This window comes from Ursus maritimus, unplaced genomic scaffold, assembly GCF_017311325.1.
Source record: "Ursus maritimus isolate PB19 unplaced genomic scaffold, ASM1731132v1 scaffold_16, whole genome shotgun sequence".
Lineage (NCBI taxonomy): Eukaryota > Metazoa > Chordata > Mammalia > Carnivora > Ursidae > Ursus > Ursus maritimus.
The window spans coordinates 4405871-4426337 of NW_024424008.1; the positions used below are offsets into that span (position 1 = coordinate 4405871).

Below are 20467 nucleotides of genomic sequence, written 5' to 3' on the forward strand. Positions count from 1 at the left end.
AGGGAGACCGGAGGCAGGGAGAACAGTCAGACCGACACTGTAATATTCTAGAAGATGGATCATAAGGAGAAATGGTACAAGTGAAGAGAAATGAAGGAAGAGGTGAGGACACTACAAAGGGAAAATGAACAGGACATGGGGTTTGATGGAATCTGGAGAGTGAGACAGAAGGAAGAGCCAGAAATAGCGATGTGTTTGGTAGCAGTAAGAGATTGGAAACTACAGAATACTCCCTGGATCCTGGGCTGAACCCCTGTCCAGTTAGTGTTCACTCCTCACATATGCCCAGTCCATAGGGTAGCTAAGTGCCAGGTCCCAGTACGTCTCTCTATCCAAGGGGCTATAAGTGAATCTCTCGAGAAAATACAAAGAAACTTTCTGGTCTGTAGCAAAAGATCAGAGAGGTGTCAAGCAAGTTTTTCACTTGGCTCAAATCACACCAGGTATTGTAGCATTTATAGGTCAGTGAAAAGCAAACTTGTATGTTATAAATTTATAGTATTAAAAAACTATCTAATTGACCTAGCTGACAACAAATAAGAGAGCTTCTAGAATGGCTTCCCAATTGTTTTTTTTTCTGTCACTTTTTAAAAACTATATTGTCGAGTTTGCATTTAAAATCTATGTAATTCTAGTCTGCTGTTAGAGACGATCCATTCATTTTACACCGCACATTTCGCAGGCCACTCACAGCATGTACATTATGACACCTATGCTCCAAATGTCACACTGCTGGCTGTAGTCGTGGGCATTGATAACTTCAGGGGCTGCCAAATAAGCAGAAATGAAACAATATTAATAATACAATAAATGAAGTTTAAGTGCTTAAACACAAAGCATGAAAAATGTGCTGATGTGTTGTAATTTATTTCCCCACGGGGAAAAAGAGAACCAACAGCAGATGTTAAATGAATAATGTACAGGCCTTAACAATTGATGTCACTGTACCCTCACTCCTGTCATTTAGCTTCTAATGGAACGATGGCATAAACTGTGTAACTAAATGTACTACTCTCCGTTCCTTTGAAATTGTTAAGAAATGATTTTGCAAAGATTGTGTAGTTATAATAGAAGACAACAATATCTCAGTTCTTTTCCCAAAATAGAATTGAATACATGCCTTAAGTGGATATAATTTAAAGCAAGCCCAATATGTGGAAATCTGGATTCCCAGAGAAACTAAGATAAATGGTTATAAATCATTTTAGTAAAATAATAATAATAACATCACTCCTATGAAAGAATACGAATTATTTTCCACATTTTCTAAATGAGAAAACTAAGACAAAGAGCGAGCTCCTACAACAGAACTGGACCAGCTAGGACCAGATCTGGGTGCTCCTGCCTCCCCAGCGCTGTGCTCCGTACCTCACCATGTGTTCACAAATAGGGCTCCTTCAAACAATCTTCTCAAAGTAGTGGTGTGTGGTGTTCTTTGGTTTTTGGTTTTGTTTTGTTTTGTTTCATTTTTTACTTTAAGGTAGCACATTTTAATGATTAGGTTACTTTATAATGGCTGATTTCGTAAATGGCTTTTAAAATGTCACTTATGCTATTTCGGGAATAGTCTATTGTGCCTCTATAGCTAGGGATCAAATATCTTTAAGGAAAAAGAAAGAATAAAACAGATATAAACATAAAAATGAAATATAGGTATATATATTTCAATAGAACTTTAATATTTACAAAGCACTTTTGCATAAATTATGTTATTTGTCTAAATCACGTGAAGAATCTTGTGAGGTGGGTATGTAGGCACTCGCTTCGCCAGTGAGGAGACTAAGGTTCAGGTATGCGAAGTGATCTGCCTCAAGTGACACAGCTACAGAGTGCCTCCCGCGTAAAAGGTGTTCTTATTTTAGAAAAGTTTCATTCTCCCACCCTACACACACACACACACACACACACACACACACACACACACACACACCTTTTATAACTACTAAAAGCAATGGCATTTCGCTTCCTCTGCCTCTTGTCAAAGGAACTAAAAAGCAGCAAAAAGGAACCAAAAAGTAAAGAGAAGAAAGAATGAGTAAAGGCTCGACTATAGATAATTAATAAACTGAGTTATTCATTTCCAAATCACTGAAAATTAATTAGCATTTTCCTCTAAGCAACTATTCCTTACCTGTACTTAAACTCTTCAAATACTGAATCACTACAGTTCAAGGGGCTCCGTGTCAGCAAGTCTCTGACAAGGGCAAGCCTGTGGCCTGCGTCACACTGGGTGCCCCACACAGCGGGGGCCGGGATGGTGGCCTCGGTCTCTCAGAGCCATGTGAATGACCCGGGGTGTGTCTGCGTGCGCTGCCATCACAGCTCTCACAGGGAGGCAGAGGCCAGAGTAACGGTGCCAGGGAGCCATTTAGGAAGTCAGCAAAGCTCTACAAACCATCTGTCTTCTCTCTTGTTCTCTCACTTGTTATCAGTGTAGACAGCTAATAAGCAGGCATAAAACTCACGGTGCTTGGATATATTTTCCCCATGTAACTACAGACCAGATGTCTTTTGCCAACAGGAGGATATGTACAGAATCTAAAGTAGCCTTTTCCCAAATAAGATTAAACAGTTTCAAAACTTAATACATCAAGGAGGCAAAAAACAAAACAAAACAAAAAAAAAAACCCCCGAAAAAAACAAAACAAAACAACCAAAAAACAGAACTAGGTATACTCCTCAGCAGTGAAAATGAATAAACTACTTGGTGCGACATGGGTAAGTGTCAAAATCATGACACGGAAGAGACAGAGACAGACACAAGAATGTACACTGTCCGAGTCAATTTAAATAAAGTTCTAGACAAGCAAAATTAAGCTTTGGTGATAAAAACCATCGGTGGTTGCTGAGGTCTGGGTGGGAGACTCACAGAGAGGGACACAAAGGAATTTTCTGGGATGAGAGAGATGTTCTCTACCTTCACTGGGGTGGTGATTATATAAGCATATGCATTTGTCAAAAGTCATCGAAATTTACACTTAAATTTGTGCATTTTATTGATTCAAATTATATTTCAATAAAGTACGATTTTTCTAAAGAAATCTATAAAAGGTACAAAAAGATTTGTCAAAGCCTATTTTGGTGGATGACTTTAATAACTCTCTCTCTTAGAAATCAACAGAAGCAAACAAAATTAACACTATGGAACGTTTAAATCACAAAAGGCATCACATTTGATTTTATAAATACACACACAGAAATTTTTGTGGTCAACAAAGGAGGAATATACATACTTCCTAAATACCCAATGCAACATTTGCAAAACCAACCATGTGTTCAATCACAAAACACAATTCTGAGATGCCCTTCAACAGATGACTGGATTAAGAAGATGTGCTCCATATATACAATGGAATATTACCCAGCCATCAAAAAGAATGATTTCACAACATTTGCAGCAACATGGACAGGACTGGAGGAGATAATGCTAAGTGAAATAAGTCAAGCAGAGAAAGACAATTATCATATGGTTTCTCTCATCTGTGGAACATAAGAAGTAGGAAGATCGGTAGGAGAAGAAAAGGAAGAAGGGGGGGTAATCAGAAGGGGGAATGAAGCATGAGAGACTATGGACTCTGAGAAACAAACTGAGGGCTTCAGAGGGGAGGGGGGTGGGGGACTGGGACAGGCTGGTGATGTGTAGTAAGGAGGGCATGTATTGCATGGTGCACTGGGTGTTATACGCAAGTAATGAATCATGGAACTTTACATCAAAAACTAGGGATGTACTGTATGGTGACTAACTTAATACAATAAAAAATTTTTTATAAAAACAAAACAAAACCAATAATTCCTAGAATGAAAACCTTTAAGTCACAATTGCCTATAATGAAGAAAACCACACAGAAAAACCCAAACACATGAACATCAAACACATCCCAACCACCTGGAAAATTCTAAAAGCACTTCTAAATAATTCTTAGATTAAAGAAGACTAAAACTAAAATGATAAACTATTAAGAAATGAATAATAGAAGGAACACTGTGTAGCAAAAGAAATGGTCAAAGAAATACTCAGAGTGAACAAAGAAATACTCAGACTGAACATAAATAACCATTTTGCTTAGGAAGTGAAAAAATAAACCAAAAGAAAATAGAAAGAAGGAATCCAGAAAAATAAAAGCAGATATTAATGAAAAAGTCAACCAAATAATATTAGGCTTGAGCTGGTTCTTATAAAGCCCAATAAACTGTCCTAACCACTAACAAATTTGATCAAGAAAAAAAGATTAGTATTATTACAAGAGCTTAAATTGAGCACTGTCAGGTATTGTGCTAAACACTTTCCATATATTTTCTCATTTAATTCTCATGTCAACCTGATAAGAAAGATCTTATTATTACCATCCTAAGTATATCCTCTCCCCTTCCCTGTTTTATTTTTCTTCCTTAGCACTTTTCTCTAACATCCCAGGTAAGAGCAGACATTTTACTCTTATTTTGTTTAATGTTTGCACCAACATGACATTTTTATACTTTGTTCACTGTTGTATTCCCAATACCCAGACCAGTCCTGACACTTAGTGGACCTTCAAAATTTTGTTGATAAATGGATGACATAATCCCCATTATACAGACGTAGAAGCACAACAAAAGCAGTTAAGCTCTTTGCCCAGGCCTCACCAGACTAAGTGGCAGAGCTGGAATCCTGAGTTAGCCAGGTGACGTCACAGTCCATATTGCTAATCTGACATCATATGACTGTCTTAAAAGATATTAGGAATTATCACGGTGACAGAGTCACAGAGACACAGGAAAATCAGAAAATTATAATATATGCATATTTATGCCAATAAAACTTAAAATCTCAAAGTAATGAACATTTTCTAGAAAAACATAAATTATCAAAATGATTCAAAAAGGTGTGGAAAACTTGAATAACCCAGTATAAATTGAAAATATAATAGAAACTTAATCTATCAAAAGGTACCAAGGCCAAAAAAATTTTAAGGGGAAATTTCATCAAACTATTAATAACAGATAATTTCTGTTACTTAAGTGATTCATGAGCATGCCATTTTATTTTTTAAATGAGGCTAGCGTAACACTGACATCAAGAAAGACAACGGCAGCACAAAAGAAAACAAGCTACACTCAAAGCTGCTGAATAAAGTGGTGACGAATTGAACAAGGCACTGTATTAAGCCAGTGGAGTTCAATCTAAAAGTGCAAGGATGGTTCAACATTTTCAAAACCTATTGGTGAATTATTTCATTAATAAATTTAAAGAGAAAGATATATAATCATCTCATAGGTACAGATTTGAATAGATATTTCATCAAAGACGACCATGAACACCTAATAACTACATGAAAAGATGCTCAACATCATTCTTCATTAGGAAAATTAAATTACAAATTAAAAACCACGATGAGATGATACTACACACCCACTAGAGTGGCTATTTAAAAAGAAAGGTAATTATCAAGAGTCAACAAGGATACAAAGAAACTGGAACCCTCAGACACTGCTAATAGAAAGGTCAAATGTTACAACCACTTTGAAAAAGCATTTGGCAGTTTCTTAAAAAGTTAAATAAAAGGGCAGGTGCCTGGGTGGCTCAGTCAGTTAGTTAAGCTCGGGTCATGACCTCGGGGTCCTGGGATGGAGCCCGGCATTAGGCTCCCTGCTCAGCGGGGAGTCTGCTTCTCCCTCTGCGTCCCCCTCCCCCCTGCTTGTGCACGCTCTCTCTCTCTCTCTAATAATTAAATAAAATATTTTTTAAAAAAGTTGAACATAATCTACGACCCAAGGTAGCTACCCAAGGAAAACATGTCCACATTAAAATCTGTACACAAATGTTCACAGCAGCATTATTCATAATAGCCCCAATATTGGAAACAATAAACAAAATGCGACATCTCCATACAACAGACAACTGTTCAGAAATGTAAAGGGCTTGACTACAGCTACAAGAGGAGGATACTTCAAAAACATTACGCTGAGTGAAAGAAGGCCAACATAAAAGACCACATATGGTATGACTTCGTTTAGATGCAATGCCCAGAAAAGGTAAATGTCGATTCGTGGTTACCTGGGGCTGGGATGGGAATGTGATCAAGTACAAATGGGCATGTGGCGACTTTCTGGGGTAGAATTATTCTAAAGCTGAATTGTGGCGATGGCTGCACAACTCTGCGAATGTAGGAAAAAATCACTGAATAGTACATTTTTAATGGCATTTAAATTATACTTCAGTAAAGCTGTTAAAAGTCACACTTAGAAAAATGGTAAACTGTTGCTTTACAAATATATTAAATCGGTAGCTTTAGGTTGTACCATTTGATGGCAATAAAACTGGGTAAGAAATGGAAAGAAGCAAACACACACAGGATTTCAGCCTGAGTTAACAAAACCGATAATTAAGTTTGGGGTCTGATTACCTAAGAGATACAAACAACTGTAAGAAGAGTCCAAAAAAACAATAAAAACTACAATCTTTAAAGATAAGAACTGTGAGAAAAATGCTAAAACAATGAAATTATTTGACCTAAGAAAAGCAATATTAGCTTGATCAGGGCCAGCAAGTCAAATTATGGCAAAATCAAATTGCTTGAGTTTTTTTCTGTTTTTTTTTTAATGGTAGTTGACATACAATATTATATTAGTTTCAGGTATATGATATAGTGATTTGACATTTACATACATTACGAAATGTCACCATGAAAAGTCTAGTTACTATACAAAGTTATTACAACATTATTGACTATATTCCCTATGCTATACTTTACATCCCCATGACTTATTTATTTTATAACTGGAAGATTATACTTCTTAATCTCCTTCACCTATTTGCCCATCCCCCCCCCAATTACCCATTTGTTCTCTGTATCTACAAGTCTGTTTCTGTTTTGTTTTGTTTGTTCATTTATTATATTTTTTTAGATTCCACATTTAAGTGAAGTCATATGGTATTTTTCTTCTCTCTGTCTGATTTATTTAACTTAGCATAATACCCTCTAGGTCCATCTGTGTTGTTGCAAAAGGCAAGATTTCATTCTTTCTTATGGCGGAGTAATAACACACACTCATACATACCACATCTTCTTTATCCATCCCTCTACTGATGGACCCTTAGGTTGCTTCCATATCTTGGCTACTGTAAATAAGGCTGCAGTGAACATGGAGGTGCACATATCTTTCCAAGGTAGTGTCGTTGTTTTCTTCAGATAAATACTCAGAAGTGGAATTATTGTATCATATGGCATTCCTATTTTTAACTTGTTGAGGAACCACCACACTGTTTTCCAACATGGCTGCACCAATTTACATTCCCAGCAACAGTGCACAAGGATCCCTTTTCTCCTCATTCTCGCCGACATTTGTTGTTTCTTGTGTTGTTGATTTTAGACATTCTGACAGGTGTAAGGTGTTACCTCCTTGTGGTTTTGACTTGCACTTCTCTGATGATGAGTGATGTTGAGCATCTTTTCATGTGTCTGTTGGCCATCTATGTGCCTTCTTTGGAAAAATTTCTATTTGTGTCATCTGCCCACTTTTTTAATCCGATTTTTTTTTTGGTATTGAGTTTTAGGAGTTCTTTCAAGTCACTCATGTTTTAATCTATATTAGTGTTTCTACCTCTTTATATAGAAAGATCATTTTAAATCAACTAACTTACCCATATAGATAGGAGTCCCACACGTGGTCTGCAGCATGGCTTCACTCCTTCCATGCTTCTTCACTGCTAAGCCAAAATCAGTCACCTGGAAGAAGAAACCCAGTCACCTGTTTTCCTGTCCCAGAGTTTACTCATTCTGAAGGCAGGAGTTCCATCACATTGTAATTGCACTGTTTTTAATTCAGAGATTCTTGCGGATGGAGGGGATTTCCTTATATTACTACTTAGGACCCTGTTCTAGCTTCCCATCCACCCCACTTTTTGAAGAAGAAACAAATCAGTGGTAAAGAGGAGCTTGGTTTCTCCTACCTGCAGCAAACACCCATGATACTGATTGCTCATTCCGTCTAATTAAACTTACCAGTTCAACATAGGAACTTATATTTTGGAAGAAAAGTATTTAGCTTTTTCAGGTAAAAAGCTTATTTTTAAAAGCCTCTTTCATCGTAAAATACATTCTGGCCCTAGTGCGTTCATTATCATTTTTGTCTGACACTCAAGCTACATTCCAGTTTAAAGCACTGTTACAAATACGATCATTATCTTTGTCAGGACTCACAGACACTGCCCCTTTTTATAATTATTTGTAAGACACTATCTCTGGTAAATACTATCTTTTCTTTACTATGACTTCCTTTGTGTTTCTAGAGTTTACTAATTAAAACAATTACTACACTATTAAAAACTACAAGAAGCAAATTAGCAGGAAAAAGCGACCATAGAGCTACAAATCCACCGGAGGCCTGCTGCAGCAACTGCACTCTTTCTGCTCAGTTCCAAATCGGGGCCAGTACACATTCGGTTATTAAATATTCAGTACGTGCCCTTGGTCTTGTCTCCCAAGTTGGAACAGCCTTGGGCTGAAAGCAGAAAAACAGGCACATTTATTGATCATACAACCAAAGATAGGCTCTTGGTCCACAGACACGGAATGCAAAGTTTCCAGGGCCTTCTGGAATAAGAAAATGTTCCTATCAATATGTGATAGCACGATTTTTCTAAGTAGAAAAATCAATTTCTCCAGGAGTTTTCACAATTATCCCACTTGGAGCATTATAATATGCGTCCTTCTCTACAGAAAATCTACACAGATATCACAAATATAAACGGTTTCATGATCAATTCAGTTCTTTAGAGAGCAATTATTCCTTCATTTACCAAATATTAAGTGAGCACCTGCTATGTTTTCAGGCATTACTCCAGGTACCAACAGTGAATAAGACATACATAACTCCTGGCCTCATAGAGTTTAAAATGAAAATATTCAAGGCTGCTTATTTACTTTGGTAAAACAACACTGCTGTTAAACCCACTTACATGACGTAGGGGTTTAGCTTCCACAGCAGAGCAAGTGATTCACAGACAACATTTTATTCCTAAATTAACACATTCATATATTTTGAAAGCAGCCACTATTAAAGTGCTAAGTAATAAATAATGTATCCTATCATTTATTTGACATTAAGGAACACTTAATTTGAATAAAATCTTGAAGAATAAACACTTGGCACATTAACTGTGCTTAGGACATAAATATTAATACCCAGGAAAATTTTCAATGAGAAATACAGACTTTAGCGTTAATTTAGCATCAAAGGCACAGCCAAGGTGTGTTTTTTTTCTAAATCTGTAACACATTTACATCAAATTACCAGGCATAATTTTGAAATTAATTAGAATTCAGAGCATCTGTTTGCTTGCTATTAACTAATGATTTAGAACTATCCAAATGAATATGTACTTTAAAAAAGATTCAATAGCACCACTTACCTTGTAAGATTATTCTTGTCAGTTACAACCTCTTTTGTAAATTTTTTTTTTTTTTAGCACAAGCCACTTATTTTGCTGCTCAAAAGCTTCCAAAATGTATCTAAAAAGAGGATGTACTTTGCCACTTTGCTATCAAACTGTTTACAGGCAAATATTTACCACGATTTCTAATACCTTACCTTTATGTTTAAGTTCATTTCGTTGTTATCATCAATGAAGCTGCTTTTAACCATTATGTTTTCCAGTTTTAGATCTCTGTGCACTATATCTACCAAGAAAATAAACAACAAATCACATGAATAGTGAATAATGGAAAAATAGAAGGGACACAAATAGAACAAATAAATATATTTGACAAATTAATGTCTCAGTGCTAAAAACTTCAAGGAGGGCCAAGGATAAATCTGCCCTGCTCCAGGCCTTTATATTCCAATCCCTTTTCTTCACAGGTTTACCCTTAAGGAGGCATTTTCTTTGACTCCCTCCTCTCTCCCCATCCCCCTGACCCCCTAGAGGCTTCTCTTTGTGACCCTTGCCCAGGTGAGTGGAGAAGAGGATCCTGCCCAAGGTCAGGCATTCCCAGGCAGAGGGAGACAAAAGTAGTTACAAACCCAGTAAGGTTTCCCATACCCTTAGGTCTTCAAAAAGAGGATTACTTATTTACTTCCGAGCGTATGTTCTTGCCAATCCAACCATTTAACATACTGCAACTTGACTACGCGTATACACACTACATTTATTTCAATACTTTTTTCTATAACATGAGTGCATACTGTCCTACTCTTTATATGTTAAAATGAAAAACGGAAACCCTGAGACACAAAATCTCCGGTTGAACATGTCAGACATCGGTAGGATTTTTACTTGCATGCAAATAATCATGCACCAAGCACTTCTGTTGCAAGTAACTAATTCGGTTCATATCCATAGCAATCATTTCCCTCCACGTAAAAAGTTACATGTATTGCTACTGGGAAAATGCAGCTGAAGAGCCCTGGACTGACAACCTACCCAACCATTTACAGTTCCCTAACACAGCTCCCAGAATGGGTTTGTGGAATGTGTGCCGCTGACCTCTTCTTACCTAAATACAGCACAGCAAGCTCCCTTCTGCCTCCACCGTTCTTTTTCATTGTTTTCTTTGCTATTCTCACCCACTTCAGAATATTTCGATCAAGTTTCATTACAAAATCTTGCTGAACTTCTGGTTGGCATTATACTGAATTTATAGCTTAATGTGGGAGAATTGATATTAGCATCAAAGGAAGCCCTGGGTTTCCTGTCCCTGCAAAAATTGCTGCCCCTGCCTAGAAGGCCCTCCCTTCTTTTTTGTCTGAGCTTGTATTCCTCAGCTCAAAGTCTGTTTTCCTGACTTTCCAAATCAAATGAGGCACTGACACTCCTAACGTTCCTTGGGCTTTATACGGCTCTCCATTAGAGACACCATCGCGCTGAATTACAGTTTGCTTTCTACACTCCGTCTCCCGCCAGCCTGAGTCCCTGGAGGCTGGCGGCCTTGTCTTTGTATCTAATTCTAGGACCAACCACATGCAGGCGGGGCTCAGGAATGTCTGTGGCGTGGCCGCCGGGTTCTAGTACTAGCTGGGCCGCACGTCACCACGTCACTTCACCTCTCGGGAACAAACTTCTCCTCATGTGTAAAATGAGAAGGTGCTAAAGCCACACGTGAAGACAAACTAACCTTGAAGAAAAAAAAAGGAGCCTGAAGAAAAGCAGCAGCAATAACACCAAAAACAGTAAAGGAATTAGAATAATTTCTAAATGTGGCTTTTAAGGTAGTGAAACTGTTCTGTGTGATTCCATAATGGTAGATACACGTCATTACTCACTTGTCAAAGCCCACAGAATATACACCAGCTAGAGTGAACTCTAGTGTAAGCTATGGACTTTGGGTGATTACAGTGTGACAGCGTAGGCTCATCGCTCGTAACACAGACCATTCTGGTGGGGATGTCGTAACAGGCGGAGGCTGGGCGTGTGTGGGCAAGGGCATAGGGGATAGCTCTGTAACGGCTGTTCAATCTTGCTGCAAGTCTAAAACTGCTCTAAAAATTAACTCTAAGAAATAAAAAAAAGAATATATAGAATTTTTTTAGTTTTTATTTAAATTCTAATCAGTTAACATACATTATAATATTAGTCTCAGGTGTACAATGTAGTGATTCAACACTTCCATACAGTAGAAGTGTTTTGAAATTTCACTTTTATTACTGACTTGTCTACTTTTGATTTGACAAGATGAGCTGCTTTCCAAACTGTTGAACAGAAATATTCATCCTTGTCTGTGTACAACGTAATTGCATACCTGCCTTGCTTCTAATTAAAATATACTTATTATATTTAATTAAAGTTTTAGAAAGAAAAAAATCTAGAAAAATGTTCAAATGAAATCTTCTATTTTAGTAGGGATCATTTCTGTGACTCTGAGCACTGACTACAACCACCCTAACACAAAAGCACCATGTGCATTCGTGGAGTCAATGAGCTAGATGGCCCCCTTCTTACCCTTCTTGTGAAGATAGGCTATAGCAGATGCGAGACTCTCAATGATCCACCTCGTCTCGTTCTCAGAGAAACGCCCTTTCCTATCCAGAATTTCTTTGAGTTCTCCATCCTCACAAAGCTCCATCACCAGGTACATTTTCTGACGTGATACATTTATAAAGAGAGAGAAAGAGAAGATTACATAGTTGAGGATTTTAAAAATATTGTATGTTGCACATATATCATAGAAATATGATCACAGCCTAAATCATCAATGTACTTATTCAAAATTATTTATTATCTATCATGTACAAGAAACCGTGCAGGATACTAGAGGAACAAGGAGGCAGAAGGCACAGTTCGTACCCTCTAGCTCACAGCAGAGTTATAAATACAATACGGTGGTGAGTGCAGACAGAGGAGGTGTGAGGTCATAGAAGAAAGAAGTCTCTGCTTAAAGACTGCTCACTGAGCAGGTGATATTAAAGGGAGGTCTGGATAACTGAACAGGGATTTATGGGTAGAGGATGTGGGTTAAGAACGGGCTTAACGCATGGTATTTGCAAAGATCCAAAGACTGACACGGCACTGGCTGTTGATAGGATAACAAATGTCTCTGTGTTAACAGCATTAGGAGTTTGGTGGGACAGAGAAGAGTGCAGTGGTGAGAGCTGAGGTTAGAAAAAACAGTTTGGTGCCAGGTTGTAAAGACTCTTGGATGTCATGTAGAGGAGTTTGGATTTTTTCTCCATATGCAGTAAGGAGCCACTCAAGTTTTTTAAGCTGGTGTCTGGAGTGGGGGGAAAGATGTGTGCTACGATCCATTTTGCATTTCTAAATGAACATTCCAACAGTAACATGCAGCAGGGCTCAGTGAACTTTTTCTCCAAAGGCCAGATCCAGATAGTAAATATTTTCGTGTTCACAGGTCATACAACCTCTTTTGCAACTACTCAGCTCTGCTGTGATAGCGTAACAGCAGCCATAAACAATACAACAAAACTTCATCTATGTATTCTGAGATTCTAGTTTCATATACATTTCACATGTCATCAAATATTACTTATAAATTTTTTTCAGTCATTTAAAGATGTAAAAACTTAGCTTGTGGGCCATAAAAATATAGGCAGCAGGCCAGATTCGGCTTGCATGCTATAGTGTGCTGACCTCTGCTTATGGAGGGTAGATATGAGGTACAGAATGGACACAAGAAGGGAAAGAAAACAAATACGTGAAAAATACCTAAGAGGAAGAAACAGTGGGACTTAGTAACTAATTAGGTATACGTGGGAAAAAGCCACGGACAAAATGTGTCTTCCATATTTGCTTTTTCTGTTGATGTCTATTAAGATCACTTTAGGTTTTCCAAAAGTCAAGTCATTTCTTGAGTCAAAAAGATTCACAGTCAACTAAAATACAAGCCTTTTTCATACCTATTTCATACCTTTCTTTCTTTTCTTTTTTTTAAGATTTTATTTATTCATTTGACAGAGACAGAGACAGCCAGCAAGAGAGGGAACACAAGCAGGGGGAGTGGGAGAGGAAGAAGCAGGCTCCCAGCGGAGGAGCCCGATACAGGGCTTGATCCCAGGACTCTGGGATCACGCCCTGAGCCGAAGGCAGACGCTTAACGACTGCGCCACCCAGGCGCCCCTATTTCATACCTTTCATACCTTTCATAGACTACCCTCCATGTCTCCATTCCATCCTCTGCTAAATTTTTGTAAATGTTCTTTAAGATTTTGGGGTCTGATTCTATTCCATAGCCACTACTAATGCAACTTCTATGTTTAGTCAGCAAGCATGGAAACAGGAACAGAAGATTAACACCCTTTCTTCCAACAGTCAAATTCTGATTCACTAAACCTCAGGATGCTTTGGAATTTCAAAAGTAACTAAAGAATTGTGCAAAGTCTAACACATAAATAAGCTTTTGAACTATGCCATTTTTTTCCTACTGATAGCACTGCAGGGATCATGGGTACATAAAATGGTAAGTGAACTATTTGGAAAGAAAAGTGACTTTAACAGTGCTTACAATATAAATTGATACCAATTTTAAATATGTAAGTTGATAAAAATTATAACAATAAAAGTTTTTTTAGAAGTCTTTTTATAATTATTAGAAATAATTGTGTAGATCTGGGAACATTTAGACTCACAAGAAACCATAAGAAACTCTGACTAGATCACCGAACTAATACCTTAACCTACCCACTCAAGTGACAATTTCCATTCATTTTTAAGATAGCTTCAGAGAAGGTCTAGGCATCTGTGTGAGTTAGGGTTGGGAGGAGGCAGATCTGATCTGGTGAATCAAGCAAGGGCCAGCAATGCATTAAAACAAAAACAAAAACAAAACAAAACAAAACAAAAACCCCAGCAAACCAGTCACAGATGATGATTTCCTTTGTCTTCAAACTATTCTAGATTTGGACTCCCACTTGTGCCAAGATAGAGTAACAGAGACTAGACTGACCCTCCCTCCTGAAATAACTTAAGAAATGGACAAAACCTATAAAACCACAATTTTCAGACATTAGACATCAGGCAGCAAAGGGCGATGATTCCTGAAAGACGGGACACACACGAACCAAGACCCATGATCATCCCAGCTTACTTCCCGGAGAGAGTTTCTAGGCCATAGGGCAGCAAGAAGGAATACAAGGAGAGCCCACAGTCTCCATGAATTGAGGAAACGAAGTTGGGAGTCCAGAAAGGCCAAGACAACTTAAGTTCACAGGACAGTGTACCAAAGAGGAGAAAGCTGTACTTGGAGAAAGCTCCAGAGATTTGCAGAGGCTCCCCCTCAAGTCTTCAGCAGAGTACTGCTCAGTTCATGTGTATGACGGAACCACCCGAAGCTAGGTAAGGAACCATGCAAGAGCAACAGAGAGAACAATCACTACAGCATACACATGGCCAGGAAAAGCTTGTATTCCCCTCAGCCAGAGTGGGACAAATCTCATAATTCACAGGACACCAGGTGGAGTACTCTCAAAGGGTCTTCTCTCTTTAGAAAGAAAAAAATAGCCCTAGATCAAAGGTTGCTCTGGTACCATCTAACAAGGCTTAAAGCAAGCTTCAGAAGTATCAGACTGTTTCCAAATAACTGTGTCCTATAATAAAGCTCAAAGGTAGTTATAAGACTATAAAAATATCTAGTGTCCAATCAAAACCTAACAGGCATATAAACAAGAAGGAAAATATAACCCATAATGGGAAAAAAAATCAATCCAAATTGACCTAGAAATGACACACATGATAAATTAGTAGAAAAGAACATTAAAAGTTATTATGACTATATTTAAGAAGGAGAAGTAAATACTGAGCATGTAAAGTGAAAACGTGGAAGATACACAAAAGAATCCAATCAAATCTCCACTGGAAAAGAGAAACAGCGCACACGATGTTACAGGGAAAGAGACTACTCAATCTGAAGACATCGCGATGAAAAATCTGTTAAATGAAACAAAGAGAGAAAAAATATTGATAAAAGTGAACAGAGCATCAGTGAGCTGTGGACCATACCAAGCAATCTAACATGGGTACGTGGAGTCCCCACGGTGGAGAAGGTAGAAAAAATATTTGAACACATAATGGCCAAAGATTTTCTAAATTTGAGAAAACCATAAATTCACAGATCCAAGAGGCTTCATGAACCCCAAGCACAAGAAACATGAGGGAAACTATAGCGAGGTATCTGAAATCAAATTGCTTAAAACTGATGGTAAAGAGCAACACACGACTCTGAAACTGAACTGAGTAGACTTTCGCACCATTGCCGTGTACTGCTCCCACACAGGATAACTGGTCTTTCATAGTTACTAAGCGCTATGAATCAAGCATGATACATAACTCAGACTATTTCTGCCTTAGAGACTGACAATGGAAACAAAATAGCTAACAATTAAAGAGACAGATGCTTTATATCCATTTTCCCATTTAATCCTTCAACAACCGAATGAGGTCGATATGAATATTAAACCCATTTTTCAGATGAGGAAACTGAAGTACAGAGAGGTTGAGTAACATCATAGTCTCATGGCTAATAAGTGGTAGAGCCAGGATTCAAATGCACCAGCAATCTGACAGCAGAGTCCACATGCCTAACCACATATTATCCTGCCTCCAAGCAGAGAAAGCGCCAAACCCACAGGCACTGAACAGTCCAGAAGCAGAATGGCAAATAACCCAGGCTTCACAACAACTGAAAAGGAAAGTTACGGGCATTTAAAAAGAAGAATGATAACATCTAGGGAAGCAGAACAATTAAACACATTGGTAAAACACAGATGATACAATATCTTCCGCACAGTGCCAAGTATACCCACGCCAACTCTATTAGAAAGCTAACCTTGCAAACAATGACAATATTCCGACAGACTCTAACGGAGAAACCAAAGACCAAAGTGAAAGGAAGGGCATCTCTAAGGAAGCTCTAGTCACTACCTGGTTGCGCATGAAGTTGTTTCAATTCTAAGCATCTGTTTGTAACAAGCCACCCAGAAATATCACTAAAGACATCAATCTAATCATCAGACACCTAATTATATAATCAATAATAAAAGTCCTCCAGAATGCCCTCATCAATCCCCGGTGACAGACACCTGCCAGGACGTGAGCAACTGTGCCCACAGGGGTTGCTTCCGGAGGGAACGATGTCCGTGTGTGATAATAACAACTGTGAAATGCAGCATCTGATCAAGCCTTACCTTAGGCGTCTCAAACACTTGTTCCAGGTGTATGATGTGTTCATGTTTCACACATTTTAGGATGTTCACCTCCCGTTCGAGCAACTTCACAGCAGAGCTTCCAGCCTTTCATAATGAGGGCGCAGAGATTTCACATATGAATGTCACTACTACATACCTCAATATAAAAGTTACAGTTATTTTTGCATTTTTTCCCTACATTTTCTGGAGAAGTTCCTTTTTCAAAAGATAACATGTGACTTATTTCCATGATAAGATTAAATTCTGGTCTTTCTTTCCTTTGTCCAATTTTAAGTTATATATAATTTGGCCTCAAGCCACATCTGTTTCTTGGACTGTTTCTATAAATTAACTACAACATGGTCTCTGTCCCCTGACAGAATTATTCCAATTTTGAATTTGCCTCTCGGTAGTTCCTTCAAAATCATGTTAATCCTTTGATGTTAGCACAATAAAACCAAAATCTCCTTTCAGGAACATCATTTGGAGAAGATAAAAACAAAATGTTTTTCTTCTGTTTTGTAACTGTTTTGTTTTGATTGTATTTATATATACTTATATATATAAAGTAAATATATTTATATAGAAAAGAAATAATAGGCAGTGAGATTCTACACCTAGCCCTGCAATATATCACTTTCTGATACCCTCAGCTTCAAAATTACCTGAGAGAGAGAGAGAGAGAGATCTTGACTTCAGATCAGTTTAACTCTAGCTCTATCTCCTCAAGTGTCCCCTTAACCGTACCTGATGGCAGAACTGAGGGCAGGCACACCCCAGGGGGCACAAGTCAGGGTGCAATTGATTTTCTACAAAGTCATCTAAGAAATTCTGGGAGGGCTTTTTCTACCCTCAGCACCACTACCCACCCCAATCATCACCCCTATTGATATCTAAATTACCATCCTTATCTGAAGAAAAGCATTGCCCTCATCCACAGAAAAATATCCCTGAAAGGGGAACAGAGGTCTTATCCCTCCTCTCCCCTCCCCATGCCCCCAGCAAGTCTGGAGAATACATAATAGTTCCTAAAGGACTGGGAAGGGATGGATCACCAGGCAAACTTCACCTAATTAACCTTTTAGCTAGGGCCATCCCCGATTCCAATGACCTCTACCCTTCGACCAGTTACTATCTCCAGAGTGAGTAGGAAACTACCTGCCCACTATGCCCTACCCGTGGAGGATGAAAGTCACATTGTAAGGTTATCCTAGAAGGTCAAGAGAAAAAGTAACTAGGTGTGAATTCTTATCTAGACTAGATGTGGAAAGTTACCACAAGTTCTCCTAATATCAGTCTCAATTCTGTTCCTACCACCCTCCCCAAATGGCTTGACCTACATATAATGCAATAATAAATTGTCCAACTCCTATGTAACTATATAAATGTAGTTGACTATCCTGGTGTTTGTAAACGCTCATCAACAATATATGTTGCAAGATGATGAGTTCCTAAAGTTGCAAGCAGGTACCTGGCTGTGTAACCCTAAAACCTGGCCCCTACCCTACCTGACACCAAAGGGGCAAAGGAAATAACATCCCATGGAGCACCATGATGCTAGAATTCTAAAGATTTCTGGAAGGGCTCTAGCTCTCCCTTTATTAAGATGTATATATTACTTTATTAAACTTCAGGGAGAAATGGTATGTAATTTACTATAGTTTGTTTTAAAGAATATATAAAACTATTTCATTTTGTAAATGTAATATTTATCATCACAAGCCCAAGAAAAAAACACGACATTTTGTCTTTTTTGTTTTTTTCCAGGCACAGAAATTTCTTTAAAGTGAATGAAATGATCAGATGTTTACATCTAGCCCGAGAAGCTAGAACCCCCCTTAAAGAGAAGCCCAGTCATTGTCCACTCCAGAGGAAATCTGGTGAGCAATACAGTGGCTACAAGTCAACAGTGTATTTCATAGTTGCCAAACAAATGGTTCAAACCAGAAGAGCAGGTGGGATAAATAATCACATGGGGAAACGGGGAATCAAAGGAGAGGAAAGGATAGGAGGAAAGTCGTTCAGAATCACATACAGCAGGAGACAGTGCTGGGACTTAGGTCTGGCGAAGCCATCTCACCGCCCTAAAACCACACAGACTGAGACAGCCCTAACGTTCAGCTCACTCCGGAGAACTTTACCTTTCTATGGTTATATTGGTTATGTTGGTTAATCCTTCATTTGCTTTTCCCAGATAGCACTCATCTGCTTGAGTTCAAGAACTGGTCCCTTCCTAGAAGGCCAGGGAAAGGGCCACACTTCTCCAGGGCGACAGCCCCGGCCCTGCCCTCAGGGTCAGCTGTGTCAGTGTGAAAACCTTACCGCCCACCCCACCCTGCCGCGGCGCTGTGTCCTCAGTGCGGTGCTGCTGGTAAGTCTTACCTTGTCTTTGTTCACTTTTTTAATTGCCCACTTAGTCTCTGTTTCCTTGTCCGTGGCTTCAATGACCATTCCAAAGCTCCCTTGTCCCAAGATTTTCCCAAAGGTATAGAATTCCTGGATAAAAAATAAGAGCTCCTTTTGTCTCTCTCTGCCATTCACCAGGTATTAAAACTGAACACATAATACTGACAGATATCCACCCAAGGAAAGAGGGTTTCTGCTCCAGGGTAAAATCAAATAGACGATACCACATCTTTGCTTCAGCATTAATAAACATATCTTAATTAAGCAAAAATAAGTTTTGACAAATTTCATTAAATGTCCTTTGGAGGAAAACCATAAAAATCCTAATGGAGAAATATGGAAAACCTCAAAAGTATAAAAACGAATCTCTTACAAACTACAATATTAAGGAAATGTCTTCATAAGAAAAAGGACGAATGGAATATTGATGCATAGATATGCGTGTTTGTGTGCATAAAATACATTCGCCAAAGAAATTATCCCCAAATTCTGAGAGCTATACTATAAAATCAACACCTATTAACCACTGAATACGGCTTTTCTGTTTGCCAAGTAGCACTTCCTCTTCATTATTTCTATCGAAAATTGCTTTTGTTTTTTATTCCTTTTGTTTTAGAAAAACAGTAACTGATAGAAATTTTACTATAAGTCAGCACTGGGAAGAAAATAAAAACCATCCATAGTAACACTATCCAGACCAAGAATCCTTCATCTTATTATTTAACTTGTGATGGTAACTCCCCTTACCATGATAAGCATAGTGAAATGAGCAGAACTGTCGAATCACTAACTTGTAAACCTGAAACTAATATAACATTGTATGTTAACTACATTTCAACTTTTTAAAAAAAGAATAGGGCCTGACATAATAAGCACTCAATAAAAGTTAATATTATTTAAAAAAAAAAATGCACTGTTTTTGCTAACAACAGTGTAACCCTAAAGATGATAAAGTTTCTTCTGCACGGTGCCATGTTGTAAAATAACGAACAAGTAACTCATTAATACTTCGATTTCTTGTGAATTTGGTTGGGCAGGGGGGAGTCAGTCTCCTTGATCCGAATCAATATCAGGGCATTAATAAGAGCAGGGTTTCTGGACACATCACGCCTGGGGATTAGAACATGACAAAAGAGCTGAAGGAATGCCACTAGGCAAAGCCTCTGCTGGGTCAGCAGCCAAAGCCTTTCCCGGAGATGCTACTCTCTCTCTCTCCAACCACTCTCACCCTTACCACACAACAGATAGATTAGCTGCTAGTCTTCATATCTTCTGCTGCTTACACTCCTGTCTTACTTTCACAGGAAAAGATTTAATGCCCAACTGATTACCTACCTGCTCACGACGGGGTTCCCTGACTGACTCTGCACCATGGTGACTGTTCCGTTATTCTGACCTCCTTCAGCGCCTATGCACTGGGCCTCAAGCACTATTATTACTTTCTTTCTTA

The 20467-nt window shown here is 38.4% G+C and overlaps 1 protein-coding gene across 2 annotated transcripts in view; it reads right to left on the reverse strand.

Moving 5' to 3' along the window:
• STK33 (serine/threonine kinase 33) overlaps nucleotides 1-20467 on the reverse strand; it is a 155947-nt gene that overhangs the window by 49938 nt on the left and 85542 nt on the right. For both annotated transcript variants that reach the window (XM_040630753.1, XM_040630752.1), the window contains exons 4-9: nucleotides 18994-19107; nucleotides 16612-16716; nucleotides 11918-12056; nucleotides 9571-9659; nucleotides 7622-7706; nucleotides 692-767 (exon numbers count right to left, since the gene is read on the reverse strand). In XM_040630753.1, coding sequence (XP_040486687.1) covers nucleotides 692-767; nucleotides 7622-7706; nucleotides 9571-9659; nucleotides 11918-12056; nucleotides 16612-16716; nucleotides 18994-19107 — 608 coding nt within the window. The remainder of the gene's footprint in view (nucleotides 1-691; nucleotides 768-7621; nucleotides 7707-9570; nucleotides 9660-11917; nucleotides 12057-16611; nucleotides 16717-18993; nucleotides 19108-20467) is intronic.